The sequence below is a fragment of the Orbicella franksi genome, chromosome 5 (assembly GCF_964199315.1).
Source record: "Orbicella franksi chromosome 5, jaOrbFran1.1, whole genome shotgun sequence".
Lineage (NCBI taxonomy): Eukaryota > Metazoa > Cnidaria > Anthozoa > Scleractinia > Merulinidae > Orbicella > Orbicella franksi.
Genome location: NC_138149.1, coordinates 4,477,599 through 4,502,952, shown reverse-complemented (window position 1 = coordinate 4,502,952; position 25,354 = coordinate 4,477,599). Strand labels below are relative to the sequence as shown.

Below are 25,354 nucleotides of genomic sequence, written 5' to 3'. Positions count from 1 at the left end.
CGACTCCATTCGGACACTTTCGTACATTTTTTCCCCTTACTGTGTTTCTTACCTTGAGAATTATACACACAGGACCCGCAAATATTTTATGTATTGTTTCATATTTTATATATTCGTATTACACCCTATATTTTTTCACTTTTTCACTTATTATTATTATTATTATTGTTGTTATCATTGTTATTTTTGTTGTTATTATTGTTATTGTTTATTATTATTATTGTTATTGTTATTGTCATTTTTAATGTCATTGTCGTTGTCGTCGTTGTTGTTATTGTTATTGTTATTATTACGACGATGGCACGATCGAAAACCTGGACGGTTCTGGATACGACCCGAACAAATGTTTCGTGGGACAACATGATGGGCAACAATAGCGCGGTCAGCGAGTGGAAAGAAAACTTCAGACTGTCTCAACCTCTTCCTAGCGGCCTTCTTTCTCATGATCATTGTTGTCGAGGCAACAAACGGCTTGTTAACCATTCCATCATTAATGTTCCCGGATCGAGTTATGGTCGTATGTAAACGGTTAGGAATCCAAATATGCTTTCATCGCCTACGAATCCGACTACTCTAAAATTGATGAATCCGGAAACATTTACGAATCTGGCAAAATCTCCTCTAGTGTAAACCTAGCCTTACTATGTGGAATAAATTTCATTTATTCCCATTCCGAAAGGTACCAAGCATAATATAAAATATTATTTTCCAACTGTAGCGATTACCGTCCAAATAACAGTACAAATATACAGCGATATTGTACAGTTATTTGTACAGTTGAAAACCTGTTTGCCGTACAGGTCGGCGCGGGCACACAAAACTGTCACACTCTACCTCTTTCACTGACAAATTTATTGACTACAGCAGTTAGACAATAAATCTCTTATTAGATGTTTTTGGTGTGTAGTATCGCCTTATATTTTTACTCGTTGTTTGTATTTTGACTCGCCCTCGTCAAAATACGGCACAACTCGTAAAAATATACAGCGACACTACACACCAAAACATCTAATAAGATATATATATCACAAACCAGAAAATGGTGACAAGTAAAGCTTTCTTTTTTCTTTCTTGATGTGAAGATAGTTATCAACTCGTTGGCCTTGAATACTTCGCTCTGCTTTGTTTCTTTCTTTGCTACAATGATGGTGGACAATATAAAGGATTTTACAGGGGTTCTTTATATCAAATTGCACATACTTCTTGAAGTAAAAAATCAACACCTGTTCAATGCCTCTAATGTTCGGCCGGTAGTCAATGCTATCTAATAGTTGAGAGGGAAGTGGCACAAGAAGCCTGAACAGAAATGCATCGTGGGAACCACGGTACCCTGCCGTCGGTCCACAGAAATCTTTGGCGTTGCAGAGACGCACGTTTTCGGAAGTTTCATGCCTGGTCAATGCGTACATTGTTTTCCTGTTCAAAATGCTTTCGTCCAGTCGTTCAAACCCTTTATCCACATAACAGTCTGCGTTCATTATCATTACATTTCTACGTAGCAAGTTATTCGAAGCGTACTGGAACGCGTCTTTGTAGCGCATGCGTCGACCAAGAAAATGAAAATTTAATTTCCAGTCCTCAGGCAAATTCAGGGCCTTGATGTCATCACGATCCGTGTCGCTTTCACAGAAAATATGGATTTTTTCAACCTGGAAAAAATCAAGGAAAGTTAAGGTACATAAGTCACGCGCGGATGTTCTCTGTATAAGCATATATAGCTTTAGGAACAAAACCCATTCACACCAAGGGTTGGAATGTCTGCTGTGATTTCTAATTTCAACACCACCGGTCACCCAGCAAGTCATCAGACTCTCCCAAACAAGAGGCCGTATTCGTGTTCTCGGTTTTGGACTGAAACTAGCTTGCAACTGAGGCTAACGCGGAGTAGTATGTGAAAATGCAAATGACATAAAGAAGGAATCCGCCAGAAGTACGAGTAACAAGTGGCAAAAACCTTGTACCGAGATTATTTACATCGTATTTGTAAACTTCTGTGCGACCGTTTTAAATATCTTCTCAAAAATAAATTAATCATTCTAATAACACCAAATGTCGAAAACAACGTTTGAAGTTCATATGAAACACTTCAAAGTTCTGAAACTTGACTGAAATGAAACTGATGATGAAATTTTACCTGTGTTTGCACAATTTCTCGGAACTTTATTCCCGAGTTCTCATGGGAAATTGGTTTTGGTGCTATTTCAGGCAACTACTTAAATCTTTAGCTTTTTTAAAAGATGAAAAAAGAACTGTAGTATACTTGAAATTATTCTGGTACCAGGTTTTTGTGCACAGCAAAACTGAAATTGCTCGATTTCGTATCGGATTTCGACTTTATCTCTTTTTAATGGCAATCCCTCGCATGAGCCTCCCTCGCGAGCTAGTTCCAGTCCAATACCGAGAACACGAATGTGATCTATTTATCAACCATCATTAAGACTCCTGACTGGAGTAAGGCTGCAGTTTGGGTCCAAAAACAGAATACACTGACTCATGGCATGTTTAAACCCTGAATTCTCTCGATTCATCATCAAACATGCTAACATCATTATCAAGACAAAGAGAGTACTCTGTGTGAGCTGAAAAAGGAAAAACAAGTCAATGTGAAAACTGGACAGTCCACAAAGTCCGTAAACTGCTTTGGGAATCTATTGGCGATTAAATCTATGTTTAGAAACTAAGGAATTTATAACTTTCTATTTTTGTAAGTTAAAATGTAAAATGATTGAAGTCCGAAGTAAACTTACGTGTGGACTAATCAGGTTTCTTCTGAGGCAGTAGACGTACTCCTTTTGTCTCAAGGCAACTTCACTGTTTTCTGGTTCGTTTATGATATTCAACACTGGAATCTGGACAATGAGGTGAAGTCGAGCTCTGGCCGGGAGACTTTCAGAAATATTTTGTGTGGTAATCTTGTTTGATAACGAATGACCGTCTAACCTCCCTAAGATGCGAGCAGTTAATAAGGAAAAGATGAGATATTAATATACTTGGCGCTAAGAGACAATTGTACGTAAAATTATTAGAGCTCGTACATAAAATCAGGAATAATTACTTCAACTCAGTATGGAAAATCCTAAAATCTCTGATTAAATGCAGAAGCGTTGCCCTACGACCGCGCTAACGACGGTGGATGTGACTGACAGAAAGGATACCGTTAAAACTACATATCTATCAAGGCCCTCCTCTCTCCAATGAGTTCCTCCCGCGCTCTTTAGAACTTTGCCTTTTTTAAACACGTCCTCCTCTCTGTTAAGCGTCCATCCCATTTTCAAGGCAATAAGCCAAGTCCAATTACCAGAAAGAATGATTTTAAGATATGAATACGTTGTTTGAGCTGACTTCCCACAACATTTCCGTTGTTTTATGAAAAGTAGCGTGGCGGCATGGTTAGGGTGTCAGAGGCCTCAATACAAGATGTGTTTTCTTTAGTCCCGAGTTCTACTCCCATGCATGTCCAATACACACAAATAGACGCGAATCTTCAAAACACCCTGACCAGTCGTACCATTGGTAAATGATCACCATTCGTCAAAGAAGCCTTACGATTCGTACCATTGGTACGAATAGAAAGCTCTTCAGTCCTCTTAAGTCTCCATAATGAGATGCATTTCACCAATGGAATACCAATGGATCGAGTGTTATTCCATTGGTACCAATCGTACCATTGGTACTAAGGGACGGGTAGAATGAACCCCTACTCTGAGCCTGAAGCCACTGGAAATATTTGAAGTCCCTATAATAAGATGCATTTCACCAATGGAATACCATTGGTCAAAATTTCAAGAGTCACCTGGGAAATGAGTATTTTCAGGTCTGTAAAATTAACTGATAGTTGAAATATTTAATTTATGAGCTTAGAAATCGCTGAAAATTTCATTGATAACTGAGATTCCAGAACCACTTTAAAGACCGTTTTCCAGCTAGTCATTTAAAATTCTCGTAAAATGTGGGATATCTCTCACGGTTTCCTCTTACCGTCAGGTTTTTTGTTTGGCATCAACGCCAATCCAGCCAACAGAAGGAAAATTGTTGCTGTAATCATTAAAGGCTGACTTCGGAATGACCCGCACTAAAGAGAGTGTAGGAAAACACATGAGATCTCAAATAAATGAGCATTTAACTCCTGGCGAAAGAACCTTTTGTTATTACACCAAACTGAAAGAGGTCACCGGCCAAGTTTATTTTACTGGTGGAGGAGAAGAAGCAAGAGGACTGGGGAGGAGCAGTAGACGAGGAGTAGCGTCAACTCGTGGTTCGCTTGCAACAAAGACACTCTCCGACGGCCACGAGATTTGTATTTATGTTTTGGATTTCTGTTGTATAAATACGCCAGACGTTGCGCCGGATATTGCCAGATATGCTTAAAGCTATGCCTAAAATTGGACTGTTGAGTAAGGAACGCACACCAACCGTGATCATTCGAATGATTTCAACCGCTTCTCAGCTTGAATTAGACTTGGACCGAAAAACAAGGAACTTGAACCTTCTCGGGCACAGTAACATTGCAGTAATTAAGACGAGCTTAGCTTTCCACCCCTGGTTTTTTTCTCGAAAGAAAGTTCCATCGCTCAAACAAATTCACTAATCTCCTCAACCGATCTTGCAGAAACCTTGAGTTCTCAGTTTAAATTACAGTACTTTGATCTGTGACTGAAACTGATCTGAACAAAGGAAAAGAAACAGTCTTACCTTCTTTGGCAATAAAAGCATTTTGTTAAGCTAGAGTTCGGTAACGTTCCCTCTTGTTGTTTTTCTCAACTCGCGTCGCACACAGCCTAAGAATATTAAATTTTTTTTCATGACGTTTCTTAGCAACAAACAAATCGCCTAGTGATTTGACCAAACTCAACAACCATTCAAAAATTTATAGTAAGAGATATAACGAATGCAGGACTATTAAATCTTGCCTTAGCTAAAACCTGAGTTTCAATGATTTATATTCTCGGCCCGGTCCTCTTTATTATTAAATGCGAATGAATATTTACTGAATGAGAACTTCGTGGGTTAGAAATATTTTTAAAAACTGTGGTTAATGGGCTTTCTTCTCTACATATCAACGCCGTTAATGGCTTGGGGCTAGTCCTGTCATCTCACGACGATTAGTATGCAATAGGCTAGGGTTATTTTTTTGATAATATATTACCATATTTTTTTTCCACTGATACGTTGATTGCCTTTTTTTTATTTAACCACAGCTTTTTAGAAAGCTTAAACTCTTTCGCTTTCCACTTACATCAATATGTAATCAGAGCATGGTCTGTCCCACTTTGGGCTTTCTACTCTAACTGACACTAGTCTTTTCATCTCACGACAATTAGTGTGCAATAGGCTGGGGTTAATGTCTAATTATAAATAATTGTTTTTCCAAAAACCCGTATGGTAAAGCTCTTAGGGTTCCACTCGTGTCAACACGTGATCACAGCATGCTCTGTCCCACCCCTACTCTGTCCCAATCCCCACATAGCCAGGGAGCAGGTTTTCATGCACTGCAAACTGGCTAGTCCGTCAACAGACAATCTATTTTTTTTTTTGCGCCAGCTTTAAGGCATGGAAAGAACCTCGATACAACGAAAACTTGTTATGGTGAACATATTTTGCCAGTCCCTAGCGTGGCCTTTCGTTATTTCGAGGTTCCACCGTACCGTACAATGATAATAAATGACTTTGGTCTACCTGTCTAGTGCCGTTTTCAACCCAGTTCATCTGACTCTTTTTGCAGTTATCTCGATGAAAGTGAGCGGCGCTATTATTCAAATGTTTATGACCCGTATCTTCAGTGATTTCGAGAACAGATGGCCTCTTTCGATCGCAAATATGGAAACAAGACAATTATCTTCGATCACAAATATAGAAAGCCAGCGCAAGTAGCAGCCCCCCCAAACGAAAAAGAAAAGAAAGAAGGAAAGAAGGCGATGTAACAATTCTTGCACAATTTGCGCCCGACATGTTTTGTTGTCTCTTGTGAAGAACGCTTTTAGGTCGGTTTGTTACTAACGTACGCGGCAATCAGCAAAATTTTGGCTAAAACATGTTGGCTTGATGCGACCACCACCAAAATTTGGAACTTGCGAAATTTTTGCCAATTTTCTTTCTAGCCAGGGATAGGGTACAAATCATAAACATTTAAATAATAGCGCCGCTCATATCCCTCGGCCCTTGAGATAACTGTAAAAAGGGTCAGACTTGGTTTAAAACTGATTTTGTCCAAGAGTGTCCATCCGAACTTTGTGCCCCGAAAAAAAATGTAAAGAAGGTTGTAATGCCTGAAAATTACATTTTTGTACTCAGAAAGAGCTACATTATCATGATATTTAGTAAAATATGTTTTTTTACTTCATCTGCACTTTAAGCACGCCTGAACTCACTATTTGTTTTTGTCATATAACACGTTGGACGTCAGCGTCCGGAAACAAACAGTTATTTAACTTATAACTATATTCGTCAAAGCTGTCCATCTCCGAACAGTCTGATTGCAGATTCAGCAGAACCAAGTACAATAAAAGATTACATTACAAACCAGAGAATGCTGCCCAGCCTGTTTCTTTTCTGACGTGCAGATAGCGATCAACTCGTCGTCCTTGAATACGTCGCTCTGTTTCGTTTCTTACTTTGCTGCAGTGATGATGAACAACACGCAGGATTTTACACGGGTTTTTTACATTAAATTGTACATACTTTTTAAAGTTAAATATCAAAACTTGTTCAATGCCCAATATGTTCGGCCGGTAGTCAATGCTATCTAATAGTTGAGAGGGAAGTGGCACAAGAAGCCTGAACAGAAATGCATCGTGGGAACCACGGTACATTGCCGTCGGTCCACAGAAATCTTTGGCGTTGCAGAGACGCACGTTTTCGGAAGTTTCATGCCTGGTCAATGCGTACATTGTTTTCCTGTTCAGAATGCTTTCGTTTAGTCGCTCAAACCCTTTATCCACATAACAGTCTGCGTTCATTATCATTACATTTCTACGTAACAAATTGTTCGAAGCGTACTGGAAGGCATCTCTGTAGCGGATGCGCCGACCAAGAAAATGAAAATTTATTTTCCAGTCCTCGCGCAAATTCTGGGCCTTGATGACATCAGGATCCGCGCCGTTTTCACAGAAGATATGGATTTTTTCAACCTGAGAAAAATCAAGGAAAGTTAGGGTACATAAGCCATGTGCAGATGGTCTCTATATAAGCCTATATAGCCATAGAAAAACTCGCATATAAGAACCTAGTGATTTAAGAACCTACCGGCTGAAATTTGGCATTCAAATACCAAAAATATAACAACCTGCTCAGCCTGGCAAAGAAAAAAAGGTTTATATATATATATATAAAGTGTAAAATTTGATTTTCGTAAAACAGTGCTCAATACATCAGAGTAGAGCGAAGTATATAATGTGGGAGGAAAAACACAAATAAACTACAAGTTCATCCTTAAAAGCCTGTTTCGTGGTTGCCCACTCATCCCCTGATGAGTGGGCAACCACGAAACAGGCTTGTAGGGATGAACTTGTAGTTTATTTGTGTTTTTCCCCCCACATTATTTATATTTAAATCAATTTTAATGGTTTATAAATTCTGGATTTTAATTGTGTGAGAAACTTCTGACAAAAAGTAATTGTGTGTAGTATGTTTTTTTTATTATATCTTTTCACTAGAAATTTGTTTTCCATAAAGCTACAGTGCAATATATGCAATCTGAAAAATAAGAACCTATTAAGAACCTAATCAGCCTGAATTGTGAAAAACCACGCTAAAATAAAAGAATCTGTTTAGCCTGACCTCGAAAGTCTAGATTCTTATATGTGGGTCTTTGCTGTATAGCTACGAAACCCGTTACACCAAAAATTCGGAATCTCTTTAGTGATTTTTTATATCAACACCGCATTAACCCTAGCTTATTATCAGATTCCCCCACGCGAAGTCACCACCCACTAGTCGTCATTTACATTTAGTTACTGGAGCGAGGAAAGAAGTGTCTTCCAGAAACCGAATGCATTGACCTATGTCAAGTTCGAACCCTGAAATCTCTCGGCTCAGCATCTAGCGTGCTAACACTCAGATTATCCAGACAAAGAGTGTGTACTCTCTGTGAGTTTATTAAATCGAATCATGATGAGGATAAAGTGTTCTGTGTTTAGAAACTAAGGAATCTATAACTTTCTATTCTTTTGTAAGTTCTAGTGTAAAATGTTGGAAGACCGAAGTAAACTTACATGTGGACTTATCAGGTTTCGTCCGAGGCAATAGAGGTACTCCCTTTTTCTCATCACAAGCCACCTGTTTCCTGGTTCGTTTGTGATATTCAACACTGGAATCTGGACAATGAGGTGAAGTCGAGCTCTGGCCATGAACTTTTCAGGAACATTTTGTGTGGTAGTCGTGTTTGATAACGAATGATTGTCTAACCTACCTGAGATAGAAAGTTAAATGAGGAAAAGATATGGATAAAAAACCACCTGGGATTGACGGACAATGGTATATACTCGTTGGTAAAATATCAGAGCATTTACGTCAAAATCAGGAATAAATACTTAAACACAATATGAAAAATCCTAAAATCCCTTATTGAATGCAGAACCGTTACGTTACGTTACCGTTACGTTACGACCGTGCTAACGACGGTAAATGTGACTGACAGAATAGATATCATTAAATTAAAACTGTACGTATATGTCAGTGCCCTTCCCCACTCCAATGAGTTCTTCCCGCGCCCCTTTAGAACTTCTGACTTTGGCTTTTTTAAATATGTCTTCCTCTCTGTAAAGCCTCCATCCCATTTTCAAGGCAATAAGCCAAGTCAAATTATTTGAAAGAATGATTTTGAGGTATAAATACGTTGTTTGAGCTGTTTTCCCTTAACATCTACGTTGTTCAGTATTGGAGTTAGCGTGGCGACATGCCTAGTAGGTGCCAGAGGCCTCACAACAAGATTTGTTTTCTTTAGTCCCGAGTTCATGATATGGATCGGGTTTTACTAATGGCGGACCAAAATTGGTCAAAATTTCAACTGTCAGCTGAGAAATGATTTTTTTTTTTAATTGATTCCTGACAGTTGTCCTTAGTACAGGTCTGGAAAATTCACTGATAGATAAAAAATGGACTGAAATATGTAACTGACGGGGTCTCCCAGGGGCTCTGGGGAACAAGGAAGCATAATTATTTATTTCAAGGGAACAAGGGATATTTTGGGATTTAGTTATAGGGATATCTCCGCAGTTAAAGGGAACTTTGACAAACAATTTTAGGGAACAATGGAATTTTTCAATAGGTAACAAGGGAGAAGAAATGAAATTTTCAAAGGATGAAGGGAACATGGTTTTACCCCTGGGATTGATAGCTTAGAAATCGCCGGAAATTTCATTGATCACTGATCCTCTTACCGTCAAGTTTTCTGTTTGATAGCAGCATGAATCCAGCCAAAAGAAGGAGAACTGTTGCCGTGATCATTAAACACCTACTTCGGAATGACGCGCACTAAAGCGAATGTAAGAGAAGACATGAGATCTCAAATAAATAAGCATTTAACTTCTGACGAGAGGATCTTCTGTCATTACATCAAACTTAAAGAGGTCGAAGAAGAAGCAGGAGGACTGGGGAGGAGGGGCAGAAGACGAGTGGGTCGTCACTCAACGCTTCTTCCCCACTACACTCTTTTTTTTTAAAGAACGTCTTATTTTGGAGATGAGGCTGAACGTTCTTATATTTTTTTGCGATTTGAGGCTGAAAACGTTCATAAGATGTTCTTAAATTTACCTTGATAATACTTTGATGGTGTGGAAGTTATTTTGGAACAGTTATTGTCAATGTTTCTTTCTAAAATCAAGTCCATTATTTTCCCAAACTACGATTTGTTGATACGTTTTGTAATGGTGACAGTTTCTGTAAATTGCCTTGAAATTTCATGCTAAACGTTTTCACGTTTACTGGTAATGTTTAAGCGTCAAAGCTAATTTGTAAAAGCATATATATAAATATTTCACATACTATATTTTTCTGCCGATTTTAGGCTAGAATTATTCTTGTGGATATTCTCAGATTATAGTGTATGACATTTCTGTTTTTGAATGTTTTGGTGTCTGGATGATGTTTAAGTAATTTGGAGCCGGCCTGTAGGCTTTGAAGCCTGATATAACACACATAACTTCTGGAAGAAATGTTATTGTCAACGGCTTACAGCTAGGGCTGTTTTTGTTGCTCTTTGGCTAGTTTTGTCGTTCAGAGAAATGAGTAATTTTATGCAGTTTAGTTAAAAACATCTAATTGTATTGTATTTGCAAATCAGTTTTCAAAACACAAAATTATATTCTTTTCAAAATCTTAGCGTCGGGCTTGTTCTTAAAATATTCTTAACAATTAAGCCTCAATATTCCTATGAAATATATTAAGAGGCACAAAGAACCGGGAAGAAGTCACGACACCGTAAGGCGGTCTACGGTCAAATCCAGAGTATCGACAAAGTAAACTCGAGACCCGCTGGGTTTAACCATTATCGGATCTTTTTGTTTACGTAAACAAGACTTTCGATAAACGATATTCTAGGACGCACGTTCGAATATATACTTCCCATTTAGAGAAGTTTTCGATCGTTCAGTCGTAAAGTAAAATTATAGCTTTGAGATCGTCTATAATTACTGGTTTGGTGTGAAGAATATTTCCCTTGCTGCTTTGCGGCTTGATAAGTATCCTCCACTACTGCCACGCCGGCAATAACTACCTATTAAGCACAGTGGAGTAGGGAACGCACGCCAACCGTTATTATTCGTGCGAAACTTCAACCGCTCTCAGACTGAATTAGACTTGAACTGAACAAATAAAATAAGGTGAAAACATTTCCTGAACAGAATAAGATTACAGCAATTAAGACGACCTTAGCTTTCCACTCCTGAGTTTTTTCTCAAAAGAAAGTTCCACCGCTCAAACAAACTCATTCATCTCCTCGACCGAACTAATAACAGAAACCTCGAGTTCGTAGTCTAAATTACAGTACTTTGAAATGTGATCAACACTGAAACCGATTTGAACAAAAGCAAAGTCGGAAACAGTCTTACCTTCTTCTGCAATAAAGGCATTTTTTAAGCAAACTTTTCGTAACGACCAAAACTTTTCCTTGTGAATGTTTTTGTCAACTTGTGCCGCACACAGCCAAAAAACAAGCTTAATCAGGTGGCGGGTGTAAGAAAATTACAGCGGCGTCTCAGCTAAAGACGTCGACGCGAAATGCTTATTAGAGGACGCTATTTTTTATGCGGCGTTTCTTAGCAAAAAAAAAAATCACCTAGTGATTTGACCAGACTCAACAACCATCCAACAATTTATAGTAAGAGGTCGAAGCAGTTTTTAAAATGGCTTGGCGCTAGTGTTGTCATATCATGACAAATTAGTATGCAATAGGCTGTGGTTTAATATAACTGTAAATAATTATTTCTCTGGGTGGAAACTTGTATGCTAAATCTCCTGTTGCTCTTTGCACTTCATATGTCATCATGTGATCCCAGCATGCTCTGTCCCACCTTGGACTTTCTGCTCGACATCAAGGCCATTAATGGCATCTCACGACAATTAATATGCAATAGGCCGGGGTTAATGTCTAACTGTAAATAAGCGTTTGATTCTCTTTCATGCTTGAAACTCGTGTGCCAGTCGTGTCAACACGTGATCACAGCATGCTCTGTCCCACCCCTATTCTGTGTCAGTTCCCACTTAACTCTCATGCGCTGCGAGCCGGCACGAAATGGAAGCTTGTCGGACGGCATTGTCGGACGTCGCTAGCTTTAAAACATGTGAAATTATTAGCCAATCGAAATTGAACAAAACGTCAACAAACACAGCAGGCTTTTAGTTTCCTTTTGTTTGTGTTTTAGATCGACTAGATTATTTGTTTTGATGAAATGTTTTCAAAAAGTTTCGAGAACAGATCCCACATTTGGATTCCCGGACGCAATGTTTGTGTTTGATCGTCACCAGTGTAACGTTGGTTTTTGTCATTATGAATAGGATCCGTCATTTTCACCAGTCAAAATGCAGCGTTCGTATTCAAAAAACAAGGACTTCCAGGTAGGCTCTCATGTACTCGTGTCTGGCCCTCTTGCCTGCTCGCTTTGTTCAACAACTCATTTCACTTGATTTGCCGCTGGTGTCGTGAGAGCTTGCTCGCGGGCCAATCCCTGCTTAGTACTGACAATCTCGTTGTTTTCTGATCCTGTCTCAACTATGAACTTCCAGTCAGGCTAAGGTGTCCTGTGCTTCCCCTCCTGAACTGCTGGCTTTGCCACCTTATCCTTTTCTGCACAATCTCGTTGTAAATTTCCTTCATCAGAATGTGGATCACATTTCACTAATGTCATATTTTATCTACATTGCACTTCCTCTTTTTATTTGTTTTTATTAGCAACTTATTGTTGCCTAGTCAATAAAGGCCAGGGGCCCTTTTCTGAAAGATCCCGAAAAGTTTTGGCACGCGAAAAGCCACTGAAAAATCTCAAATCTTATGATTACAGAGATGTTTTATTCACATATTCTTAATATGAACAGAGGTTGTCTTCATACAAGGAGTTTCAGGCGTATACACCTCCCGGTGTTTTGGTACAGATTATTTAAAAATGGCTTTGCGGGCCCGAAAAGTTTCCAAGGCGTGCTTTGGAGAAACGGGCCCCAGGCCCGGGTTGTCCGAAAGGTGGATAAGACTATCTACCGGATAAATCGCTATCCGGTGGATAAGTGTAACCAAACCATACCACGCTATCCGCTGGATAGTGATTTATCCGGTGGATAGCGTTATCCAGCTTTCGAACAACAAACCGTTTTAAAACCGTTTTAAAATTTAACAATAATTATTGTGACTATCATAATAAATTATTGCACCTGAACCTTTAAAAATGATGGAACAATTTTGTATGACATTTCGCATTTAAGAACATAAACTAGAAATCTTCCAGCTCCTCCACACATTCAGAAGTCATAAATCTCTCTCATGCAGACTCTGTTCCCACATTCTCTTTTCAGAAAATTATCAAGAGATAAGAGCTTACTGATAAATGATGCTAGCATATAGAAGCTGTGGCTCTAACCACAGAAGTTAATTAAACTTTGTTAGATTCCACTGCACAACTAAGCACAGCTATTATGAGTTGACGAGTTCAAAGATTTTCCCCCGCAAAAAAGTCTGTCCACCACAATGGCTATCTCAAACAGTTGTGGTTTCCCTTAACCTCACTGCAGCAAAATGTTTACCCTGTTATCTTTCAAGCTGTAATGACCAACAAACAAATAAACAAGATCTTGTCACTGGATTTACTGTTCTCGAGCAATTGATTAGTTCCCTTGGAAGTTCAAGATAGAGGGTGACAAAGGTGGGGTACCAATCACGCACCACGCTGAATTTTTCTGTTAAATCACGCATCACGGAGAATTTTTTTCACCGATCACGCGTCACGTAAAAAGAAGTTAGTACGTCGCCAATTTCAATTTCTCGCCCCTAAAAGCGTCGTTAAAAGAAGATCTCTGCCGATTCAACAACAAAAATGAATCGGCAAATATGTGACCGCTCACGCGAAAACGTTCCTTACGGTATCCGTTCGAACGGCTGTACGCATGGCAAGTAAACGGATAAGTTGAATAACGACAGTCAATTTACTTGTTAATTGGTAACCACTAAAGAAAATGAGTAATGACTCTAGAAACGATTTAATCATGAAATGCAAACTGTAAAGGTAAATGTGACGGATAAATGAGATGTGGGCTCTGTAGGTAGATGTTGGGGATTGATGAGATGTAGGCTGTGTAGGTATATGTGGGGGATTATTGAGATGTAGGCTGTGTAGGTATATGTGGGGGATTGATGAGATGTGGGCTGTGTAGGTATATGTGGAAGATTATTGAGATGTAGGCTGTGAGGAGAGGGGTGGTTGAGGGGTGAGGAGAGGGGTGGTTGAAGAATACTTTATTATATATCCAGGAGGTATTGTTTTAAGAGAGATTAAGAGAGATGTCTATATTGCGGTGGAGTTAACTGGCCGCCCAACCATCCGGGTGGTGTCGCACTTATAAAGCGAAAAAACAAAAGGTTTGGCTGTGAGCCAATGAGAAAACACTTGCGTCATAGCCAAACTGGACAAACGAGTTTCTGAAACCGACTGGATTTGATTATTCAAAATGGCGGTCATACCTTCATTTAAGGTTATAATATGTTAATTTGCCAAACATTCTTTATATGTACGCTTATGTCCTGTAACGGCTATGTAATTTATGCTATACATACAGTTCAGTATATAGAGGATATTACACGGTGGCGAGAAGATATGAATTTTATGTTCGAGTGGCAAGAACAATATCTCACTCGTTCGCTTCGCTCACTCGTGAGATATTGTTCTTGCCACGAGAACATAAAATTCATATCTTCGAGCCAACGTGTAATGTTCTTTTTATTATATGGAGAAACCAATTCAACAAAAGCAAAAGGCGGGAATCGTGACGTCATTGAACGATACGACACTCACAAAGGTGACATACGGAAAATACGCCACTCGGGTCCCAGATGAAGTGGCGTATGGAATCTACGAGTGGTTTAGTTCCCAGTAAAACACTCTTCTCCATATAATAAATCAATATACGGGTTCACCTCGTGTATCTTGAGTTACAGTAGCCAGACTAAGCCTTGATAGATGAGGTTCGTTTGAGGCTCTTTCTGCCATCTAATAGTACACGTTGCAGCGAAAGCGTAGTTCAAATTCGTCGACAACGTCTACCGTCTACGAATCGGCCTGCGAGCGAAAACAACTTCCGGTGCCTCGCCGCCAAAAGCATCACAATTTTCAATGTTATTCCACCAGATATCACTGTCTCCACAACATTTAGATTTGAGGTCAATTAAGGAGCGAGATTCCCGAGAACTGGAAGCTATGGAAAGAGAAATACTGTAATAATTACTTGGTTTGGAGCGGGAAAGCCCCGAGTATCAGCACGCCATGTTCAAGGACGTCGACGTTATTGATGACAATGGTCTTTAAGTGTTTAAAGTCTTAAGCTATACTGAAGAAGAAGATGCAAACGATTGCCGTGCAGTAATGGGGAAGAGGAAAAGGTATTGCATCGGCGAAATTGTTTCAGCAGGAGTGAAAAACTTCCTACCGAAGCGCTCGACAACTTAATCGCTGAATTAAAAAGAACCTTGGCAAAGAGCTGCAATTTTTGTGTTTTTTTTACGGTTTTTACACGATACTCTCATCTGCGTTCGATTGGTCTTGGGATAAAACATGAGCAAAGCACAAAGCAGCCACTTTAAACCCTACGTTAAACAAGTGAATCGACCTTACGGCATCCGAGATGCAAATACACTAGAATCCTGGTGACTCGAACTCTGAAGAAAAACGAAAAACTGTTCGAGTTAGCGGGGTTTCGAGTTATCGGGGTCAATTAAAATATTCAATTTTTCAAGTTTATAATTAATAGTTTATTGATTTTCAGCACTTCGGTATACAATACAAGTAATACAGTGCAAATTAAAGTTATTTCACGAGAAACTAACACATTTTGTAACAACTGTAACGATTATGCATTCTTACGACAATGTAATACTGTGAATGTAACTTAGTTTATTTAATACACTCAATTTATGTTCCCTTTTGCGTCGGGATCGTTCTATCATATCCGTAAAGTTCTTATTACTTAGGAACAAAAAATGAATGCAGCGTCTGCTGTCGTAGGGAGCTCCTGAAGATTCTTTCTGCTGATGCCTTTATTTGCTGTACATGGCTTCTGATTTTCTCTGCACCCTCGTTCACCAGCAGACTGTATGAATTCAGCGCATCAATTGCAGATCTGACTTCGCTTGCAGTGATCTGTTCGTTGCACTAATTAAAATCAAATTGCTCCAGTCTTTGTTCTCGTGTTAGAATTCGATCACACGATGAGTAAAGCTAATGAGATATCTCAATGGGCATCCGTGTCGAGTTATAAGAACCAGAAATTCGAGTTATCAGGGTAAATTTTGATCAAGGGAAACTAAATTTAATTCCAGTTAGCGGGGGGAGTTCGAGTTATCCGAGTTCGGGACAACACCTTGTAAAATTAAATTTGTCCAGGATGCATATGGCTCTAAAACCTCACCCAGGCTAAATATGTAATGACAGCGTTTAATTCTAAATGAAAATACGAAAAATGAGCAGTTTGACTCATCGTTCGCTTTCGCGGTCATTTTGCATTGTTGATTTGAAGAGGACGGATATAAAATGTACAAAGGTTTACTGAACGCACTTGGACAGCCTTCGTTTTGCTCGTTAAACCTTTTGTTTGGTGGTGTATGGTATGGCAAGCCGTTTGTAGCAAAATTTAATCCTTGCAATAGATGTTTAATCCTTTGAATAGTGGTTCTATTTAAAGAGTAGAAAAGCCTTCAATCCAATCGCAAATAAAAATTTTGGTTCAATTTAATCTTTTAATTTTCAATCCAATACCTGGAATATTGATTCAGTCCAATACCTGGAATATTGATTCAATCCAATACCTGGAATATTGATTCAATCCAATACCTCGATTATTGATTCAATCTAATACCTCGATTATTGATTCAGTCCAATACCTCGAATATTGATGCAACATCTCTACATGTTGTTTCACTTGTCAACTGCATGCAGTAATGTCTTAACTGACCTAAAACCGCAAAAATTATCACCGCACAGGCTTCCCAGTCCCCCCACTTCACATCCTAATAAGGGAAACAAAATGGTCTGGGTGAGTACTGACGCAATCTTACCGTTCAAGCATTCGCTTTAGGATTGAATGCCCCTAACAGTCCAAGAGTAGAAGAAATGATAAAATCTCCAGCAGATCTGGGCACATATTTCACACAAACCTACAAGACTGATGAGATTTTGAAATTTAATGTTCAAAGCTCAGCCACGACACATCTTTTCCATTCCTTTACTTTTTTTCAACTGAAAATTGCTGTCTTTTCGACGATCAATCTGGAGACAGCTCTTGCCAGCTGAAAGGAAAATTTCTCAGCCTATGGCCGAAGAGTTCTCGTTTAATAGCGCTTAAAAAAACCCATTTAAATGTCAGCATACCAAATAAATCGTGCAAAGCAACACTTCTTTATACGAAATTTATTATAATTATTATTTAACAGGCTGCCTGGCTCCGCTAGCCCCTATGGTTATTCTAGGCAGCTAGTACTCTAATTTTTACTTTTAATATTTTCATTGAAATCGTAATTTTTTCCTTAGCAAGACTGAGTACAAATAAAGATTGATTGATATAACTAAAGTAGACTAGTATGTTCTACAAAGTTCTGAAAGTATGTTCAGAAAGTTCAAAGAGGATGAGTCAAATTCTTTCTCTTTAACTACACGAGTGAAATTGACAACATTGCGGGCATTATGAAACAAAATTACATAAATCATGTTTATTTCTTGTCAAACTGACTCTCGGGCGAAACGACCGCAATTCGTTAAAAATTATGTTTATGTCTTTTGTTTTTGAGCACAATCATTAATTTTAGGATTACTGTAAATGCTGAAATCTAATCTTACTTGAAGTTATTTCACTTAAAAATATGTCAAATCTAAAAAATAATTCAACTTCTTTTGTTATTCAGTTGGCTAGAATAAATTCTACAGGTAAATTCTCCATTCTGACCACTGGCAGTGGTAGTTTTTTGAAAACATAGCTATTCCGCCCTTTTTCTGCTTGGTGAAATGTCAGTTTTATTCTTCCCTATTGGCTGAATTGTTTTTTTTTTTTCACTGTCGTTGTGTACTATTGTGTTTAATTAATGATAAATTCTGCGCATACAATCACTGTTCTAGCTTCCGGAAACCACCCAGTCTTCTCTACTTGACCATTTGATAGCTTCTCAGCTTAATGCTCTCTCAGCTAAACTGCATGTTGCTTTTTGTATTTACCTGCGTTTTCCTTATTTTTCTCGAACTTTGCTAAAATTGTTGCGGGTAGAATTTCCCTAAGCCAAAAACATGGGCGATTGTGTGACCTGCGTGACGCGAAGCATCCCCTACATTGTAGGTCATTACGTAATTAGCGTGACGCTTGCACTTTGAGCACCACTTTCACGTCTTTCACACAATCACCTCCACATGAAAGTTTTATTCCAGGCGATCAAATTATTTCCACTTGACAGTCTTCATGCTACCCAGAGCCTTGTCATAAGGCAGCTTCTTTTCCTGAGCTGTCACGTATATCTTCTCTTCAATTTTCACAATTCCCAGTTCAGCTACTGCTACGGAAACAGGCCCCTTTTTCCCTTTTGGCTCACAGCCTTTATCAAAAGTGATTCTGGTACCTGATAACCTCCCCTTGATGTGTTTCGGCAGTGCAATCGAGGCTCCCCTCGCCATCTTTACTCCTCTGGGTCCCACCTCTGTTATGGTCCCCTGAATGGACCTCCGTAGGTAAACATGAAAGCCTCCCAGTTCTTCATCCCACAGCCATTTTCGTATGACCGGTTTAGTAGGCAGTAGCTTGTCTAGTAGCTCTGCCCACTGCTCACCGAACGCACCCACTTGTTTGACGTCGTTAAGCGCTCGGGTTCGTTCAGCATCGGATTGGGTTCGGATAACTTCGGGATCCCGCGATTCAGGTTCGTAAAATGGCGGTTCTTCAGTGTCGATATCTGGCTCGAGTTCCAGTAATGGAACATCCACGTTAGCCAATGAGATATCGACTTGTGTGGGGTTGTTAAATTCTCCATTTAGACTACCCTCTAGGACTTTTAAGCAGTGCAGCAGTCCAGTCCAGTCGCAAGCTCGGACGGCGGAACGCCAAAGTGAAAGCTGAAGAATGAACGAGAACGAGAATGCAGAGTAATGGATGTAACCCTCCAGCACAAGCAGCAGGTTTGTTCCGTTACATTCCATGCTGTTGATGTCCCACAGTTTGCACTCGTCACGATTGTCTGGCGTGGAAGAAAAAGTGTCCTGCGAGAAAATAAACAAATTGCATTTTCGTCACTTATGTATGCAAATGTATGCTGTTTACTGTACAAAACTTTGTAGTTTCAAAATTCTTGTATAAAGGTCGTTCAAAAGTTGACAAACTTCCTTCAGTTGTTGTGCTTTGTCGTCCTTTGCGACTCAAAACGACTCTCAAAATATTGAAAGCGACACACCAAAAGGTGACCAAAGACCCTTCAAATTGCCAACATTGCGCTATTTGAGTCTCGAAGAGCAAAAAAACAAAAAAAAACATATCAATTATCGTAAGTTTACGTTTCTTTGGAACTTGAATGTAAACATATTTCTCGCAATATTTCGGGATGATGATGAGGTTTTCGTAACTTACGTGAGATTGTGTGATTGTCGAGACTTCTACGAGCCATAGCAAACGTAGAGAGGGCAAAATGACTATCCTTGAAAGTCTGGAAATTCCACTGAGATATCGCGAGCAAGGAGTCGGCAAGTGAGAAAATTACAATATTTAGAGAGGAAGCCACATCCGCCTTAGCTGATTTTCATGCAGGTCCTCTATCCTGATCGAATTGGAATTTCGAGATGTTGGTTTTTGTTGTATTTTGAGCGTTGGCTGTGGTGAGACAGTAAAGTTCACTGAACATCATGCACGTCGAGTTTCTTTTAATTAATTTATTCTCACCCTGTACACATCCGCTGCATAGTACGGTGGAGTAGACACGGCTGGAACAATGCCAAAGAACTCTCCCTGTTCGGCAGCCTCCAGGTTACTGGCAGAATCTTTGAAGGAGAACCCTGGCGTCCCGTCTAAAGATGGCTGGTCTTCAGATCTGGGTTCCTCTGAAGCCTGAGGGAGTGAGGGAGGGGAGGATGGATCCCTGCCCATGTCTATAATGACGTCATCCGTCTCCTCGGTGTATGGGGGAGGGGGGATGTGAGGCACACCATAAGGTCCCATGATGTTAGGAAACAGATCATCATACGCAGGGGGAGGGGGAAGGGGAACTGAAGTACTAGGCCCTGACTCAGACATGCCCGTTTCCTCTGGGGGTGGTTGAGGTGCAGGTATTTCAAGGTGTGACCATACTGACGGAGAGACCCTGCGGTCAGCTTTCTGCGCTTCGTAGACGTTCGATACCAGTCTCCGCCACTGGGCACGTCCCTTGGCCCAGGAGTTGATCATGTAGTTTTCCTGAACCAGTTTTGATTCCAACGCCAACAGCTGTTGACGAAATGCCCTCCTCTCATTTTCCACGGGAGTTCTTCGATGTCTCAGGCACATTGACACAACGAAGGCTACGAGTACAATCACGGCACACCCGCCTAAGAAGATGACCAGAGGAACAATGGAGTCCGGATCATTTCGCACTATAGCCAGAAGAGCCGATATTGCCGCCAGTCCAGCGCAGATGAAAGTCACGGCTCGCCAGATGACTAAAACCAAGGAATTAGACAGGTGGAAGCCGAAAATTCTTTTGAACGTCAATGTGAAAATAATCGCAGCCACATTTGCTAGTAGAAGAAAGCCCAGCACCACCATTGGCTTTGTTACTGCTAAAACAACGACTCCAACCATTAAGGCTTTGACAAAGTTAAGAAAAATGTTGTAGACGGGAGAGAATTTCAGATCTTGGCTCGGGTGATCTACATCACCGTATTTGGTTCCAAAAATGATGGCGGTTGTTGAGTACCACACCAATCCCAGCAGCCCTAGCAAGGCGATCGCTTTGTGACTCCCTTCCCAGCATTCCACGCTGGGGTCTTCATAGAGAACAGCGGGCAAACAGTCATTCTGAGTTGAAATATTCGCGCTCATATTGGCATTGATCTCCGGGCAGTCACCAGACTTGCAGGCTACGAAGGCCAAGAAACTTTCCACAATCGTCACAAACAAAGTGTTGGCAAACAGGGAGAGAAAGAGAGTCCAACCAACGTGTTTTGCGCATGATCCCTTGGGCTGATACTCCAGGACACTTTCTAGGATCACGGGCGCGCCACAGCAGAAGAACCAAATCACGAATATGATGAAGGTGAGCCAGAGCTTCGCGTCGAACGAAGCGAAATTCAACAGCAGGTATTGTGACACAGTGTTGAGGGCACTAGCGCCAGGCATGGGAATGTCACTTATGATAAACACCAACGCCAGTAGCTGGAGAAATTCCACGACTTCAAACACAATCACGTGAATGTTTGTCCAGTTGAAACGAACGTAGTCGTAGGGCGCTGGTTGAATTAAGAGTGGTTCTTCTTGATCTCGTCTGTTGGTCACGGGATTTCTATTCTTGAGCAGAACGATAACCATAACAACCAAAGCTATGAGTAGAACGAGAGCGAAAGCTCCGATGACGATCGTGAGGTTGCTCGGCTCTACTTTTTTACTGACGTAAAACGGGATGAGGAACGGTAACGCCATGAAAATAACGTACAAGACGGCTGTCATAAAAATGGCGCAGTCCTTAGAGCATAAGAACTTCATGATCGTCAAGAATAAGTCGGCCGGCATCAGAAGGCCAAACAGAAGCGCTGTGAAGAGAAACCGGACACTTTCCCAACTAAGAACACAGCTCACAAGTTCAACAAGATCTTCTCCAATCATGGGCGGGTATTTCTCCACGGTCTCGCGCACAGCTCTCCAACTCTGCTTGAAGACGATGTCTCGTGTTATGTCGGTAATCAAAAACGGCGCGCGGTACAAGAAAATAACGACCAGTAAGATTCTACAAATGGTTATGAAATCGTAGAGGTATTCCTTGCAGGAATTGAACACTATACTTCTACGGTCATACCAGCGTCGGCAGAGGTTCTTCAACAGGGAGGGCCCGCGGTATATCAAAGCCAAGTTCAGCAGTATGAGAAGTGTAAGCACAAACCTTCCACTTGGAAGACACTTGATCAGCACTTGCTGAGTTTCCTTGCGCGTGCGGGTCCTGAGCCCGCACTCCTCACTCCACAGCGGCACTTTAGGAACGGCGTACTTTTCAATGGCGCGAATCTGCTCGGTCACGTGACTCTCAAACCGGATCATCTCGTTTCTAAATTTCGAGAGGTTGTGATTATGGGTGGAAATATTTGGGTGAAGCAAAAAATTCAGCTCACATCTGTACAGGCGCAGTAGCTTGTTGACTCGCTTCTTCTCCCACCAGTTTGCCATGTTGATCAAATGACTGAATCCTTCATCAAGTTCGTACTTCCTTATCTTGCCTCGAATCCATTCTAATTTCTCCAGATAATTTTCCATGATCACTTCCAGATGTTCCCTGAGTTTTGACTCTTGCGACCGATTCTTTAGACATGTTGAAAAAATGCCCTCCATTTCTCTCCGCATTTGGAAGCGCTTTTCTAAAATGTCTGGGACCCACTGCATGTAGTGTCTCAGAAGGCGGTTCTTTTTATGTTCCTCATCCTCCAGTAGATGGACCCAGCTCTGTATGGGCCTCAGGCACATCAACAACACGAACAAGATGATGAAAAAAATATCAACAACCAACATGGCAGTTTCAAAATACACTGTAATAGCAAACTCCATAAAAAAGTTTCCTGCCTGGATAAGCTTGGACACAAGCTTGGGAAAGCGAACAATTGTTATTAGAGTAATAAAACAAAGAAAAATGGCTGGTATATCCACAAACAATAATGCCACATTCTTACAGATGGCCTTTCGAATCTTCAAAGATCGCTCTTCTCTGGGTCTTGAAAGATACTTTCTGACATCACAAATTAAGGGATAGATCCTCCAAAGGGTTACTGTGACAACCAATGTCAAAAGGAAACAGCCAAAGTCAAGAAAAAGCATGCCTGCCTGGCAAACACAGTTTTTCCTAGTTTCCCATTGATTGCTTTTCCAGTTTCTGATGAAGTTAGGAACTCTCCACAGGGTAACAAACACAATCAGGGCACAGAGAATGCAGGGAATGTCTACAAATATCAACAGCACTTGCTCACCAATTATTTTACGAAAGTTCCATTGGGTTCTCTCTGCATGATAAAGTTTGTTGATCATAAAAGGTGCTCTCCATGTTATTACTGTCACAGTGAAAAGAATCAGGCAAACAAAGTCGATGAAGATGAGCATAAACTCTGGAAAAACTTCAAATCTCCAACGATTCCATTTTTTACCATCGCGCTTCAACTTTAGCACTGATTTGGCCAAAAATGGGGCACGCCATGTGAGCATAACTAGTAGGCCGGTCAGTATGCAAGGGATATCGACCAGGAGCTGCAAAAACTGTATGATACAAATTTTCCTCCAACCAAAATCTTGCCATTTGTAATCCTTTTTCCTGAGTTTCTTGAGAAAAATGCAACATCTCCATGAGAAGAAACAAATTACTGCCAAGGGCGCACAGAGGATGTCACAGATAAGGCGAAAAAAATTCTTTCCAATTATTGCATGAAGCTGAAATGCTGCCAAACCATAGATTCCATACTCATCATGTGTTAAATCTCTGATGTTGACATCATCCCTGATTTCACGGATGACTGGTATGAGAATAAAACCAGCAGTAAACAGGATCATACACAAACCCATGAGAATGAATGGAACATCAATCAAAAAGAAAATGAGCTGGACCAACCCAACACACCGCCATTTCCACCATGCATCCATCTTGATAAACTGAAGTACCATATATGGCAATCGGATGATGGTGAGACAGGCAAGGACATTGAATATTAGTCCAAACAAATCTGCCAACCGTTTGGCAACAAACAATGCAAATACACCCAGGCTCCAACATGATTTCTGAACAACATAAGCTATACAATCCACAATTTCAGACATCTTGTAAAATGAAAAGGCACCAAGTTTCCAATGGAAAACAGTGTTGTCAAATCACCTGCATTAAAAAACAAAACAAAGCAAAACAAAAAACACTGATATGCGAAAGAAAATCATACTGCCTTAAGAATAACTAACATGATAATATTTTTAAAATTTCTACATATTTGGCTTTCAAAAGTCACGCATAAGGATGAATGATAGTAACATTTGCAGAAAATCTCCTATCTAACAGAGTAAATATCATTAATTGTAAAATGGTGAGAATTTAGTCAACATAAACAATGACTGAGAATTGTTCAGAAGCAAGAAAATTTCTCTCCTTTGAGAAAAAATTATTATATTTTTTTCAGACCACTTCTACAAACATGGACATATGGACGAAACTAAAACTTTGTTCTGTGAAAAAGGAGGTGGGTAGAGGAATCATAAGTTTGTAACTAAATGAAATGATATCCATTATGCATTGCCATCTTTTCTTACAGTTGTGTATTTGAAAAAGCTAGTAAAAGATGATAATTAAAAACATTCTTGCTAAAGAAGCAAGTGCTGATTACTTGGTTGCATCTAAGCTCATACGTTACTTATTGTGGCCTAACCATTCCAAATAAAAACAATGAACCACTAATTCAAGGGAATATATGAACGATCTTACATTTGAACTGCAGAGAAAGAACATCGCAGTTATTCACACAACTTGAGCAGTTGTGAAAATGACGCCTGAAAAAATTCAGGGTCGAAGCTGAAATTTTTGAAGGCGTTACTTTCATCACTGCGTTAGTTACGTTGTGTACATAACTGCGATGATCATTCACGAGGATAACCGAATTGCGGTCGTTTCCCACAAACCACTAAGTAATTGATGAATGAAACTACGAGTTCATTTGCTTTTGAAATCTCTAGGACGCAAAATCAAGGAGTAGGAAAATACACATAAAAGACAGTCGTAAAGAAATGGCCGCCCTCCGAAATAAACAAGCCATTTGTTAAGTTTCAAATCAAAGATCAACGATAAACTTGCACATTTAAGCCTACATATCCTATTGCCACTTGCATTGTGGATTGCTGGCTATTAAAAACGTTTCCCAGATTGGAATCCTCCCACTTTTTTAACACTACTTTCTTTCTACGTGGAACTATTCACGTAGTTTTGTGCTATAAGTGGGTCGATCGCAGCCGGCAGCCTAGCACCTGCAACAGCACGATCGAATGCTGTGCTGTGTGTCAGAGCAAACTTTACAGCTCACCTCTAATATGAGTGACTCCCTTTAGAATGAAAGCACTGCGAATTAAAGACAAGTGGTTTACCTCCAACGAAACCAGAATTTTATCTCCAACGAAACCAGAATGTCAATGAATTCCCCTCTGAACAGAAAGCGGAAAATTTAGCGCTGCTTTTCCAGTGAGCTGCTGCGCTCAGAATTTGTTATTTTTAGAATGATGCCGCTGACCAGTAGTTTTAAGTTTTCAATTTTCGGTCAAAAATTAAAAGCTTTAGTCCTATAAGGTATTTCTTGTTGTGGGTCTTTCAAATCTCTGCTGATAAAGTGATGCGTCCCCGCTTTCCATTCTCCCTAAATTAATGCTTGCAAGTGATGAATAATCCCTGGAATAATCGGAAATTGTCACCCAATGCAAAGTGTATAAATCAAATATCTGA

The 25,354-nt window shown here is 40.0% G+C and overlaps 3 protein-coding genes across 4 annotated transcripts; all 3 read right to left on the bottom strand.

The window, feature by feature from the left end:
* Window positions 1-203: 203 nt before the first annotated feature.
* On the bottom strand, window positions 204-4,501 carry LOC145488019 (uncharacterized). Its single transcript, XM_081466781.1, has 3 exons — window positions 3,979-4,501; window positions 2,748-2,944; window positions 204-1,649 (listed from the first exon to the last, which is right to left on the bottom strand). The coding sequence occupies exons 1-3, from the start codon at window positions 4,043-4,045 to the stop codon at window positions 1,026-1,028; spliced, it is 888 nt and encodes a 295-aa protein (XP_081322907.1). The 5' UTR covers window positions 4,046-4,501; the 3' UTR covers window positions 204-1,025.
* A 1,861-nt stretch (window positions 4,502-6,362) lies between these two features.
* On the bottom strand, window positions 6,363-10,436 carry LOC145486930 (uncharacterized). The gene is made up of 3 exons (XM_081465637.1): window positions 9,378-10,436; window positions 8,211-8,407; window positions 6,363-7,127 (listed from the first exon to the last, which is right to left on the bottom strand). Exons 1-3 carry the CDS (start codon window positions 9,442-9,444, stop codon window positions 6,513-6,515), a joined length of 879 nt encoding a protein of 292 aa, XP_081321763.1. The 5' UTR covers window positions 9,445-10,436; the 3' UTR covers window positions 6,363-6,512.
* A 6,532-nt stretch (window positions 10,437-16,968) lies between these two features.
* LOC145486545 (uncharacterized) lies at window positions 16,969-25,096 on the bottom strand. 2 transcript variants are annotated; one of them, XM_081465230.1, is made up of 3 exons: window positions 24,942-25,096; window positions 19,600-23,752; window positions 16,969-18,926 (listed from the first exon to the last, which is right to left on the bottom strand). In XM_081465230.1, exons 2-3 carry the CDS (start codon window positions 23,695-23,697, stop codon window positions 18,114-18,116), a joined length of 4,911 nt encoding a protein of 1,636 aa, XP_081321356.1. In that variant the 5' UTR covers window positions 23,698-23,752; window positions 24,942-25,096; the 3' UTR covers window positions 16,969-18,113. The 2 variants fall into 2 exon arrangements, with proteins under 2 accessions (XP_081321356.1, XP_081321357.1); XM_081465231.1 differs by having other exon boundaries at window positions 25,003-25,096.
* Between the last annotated feature and the right edge of the window lie 258 nt (window positions 25,097-25,354).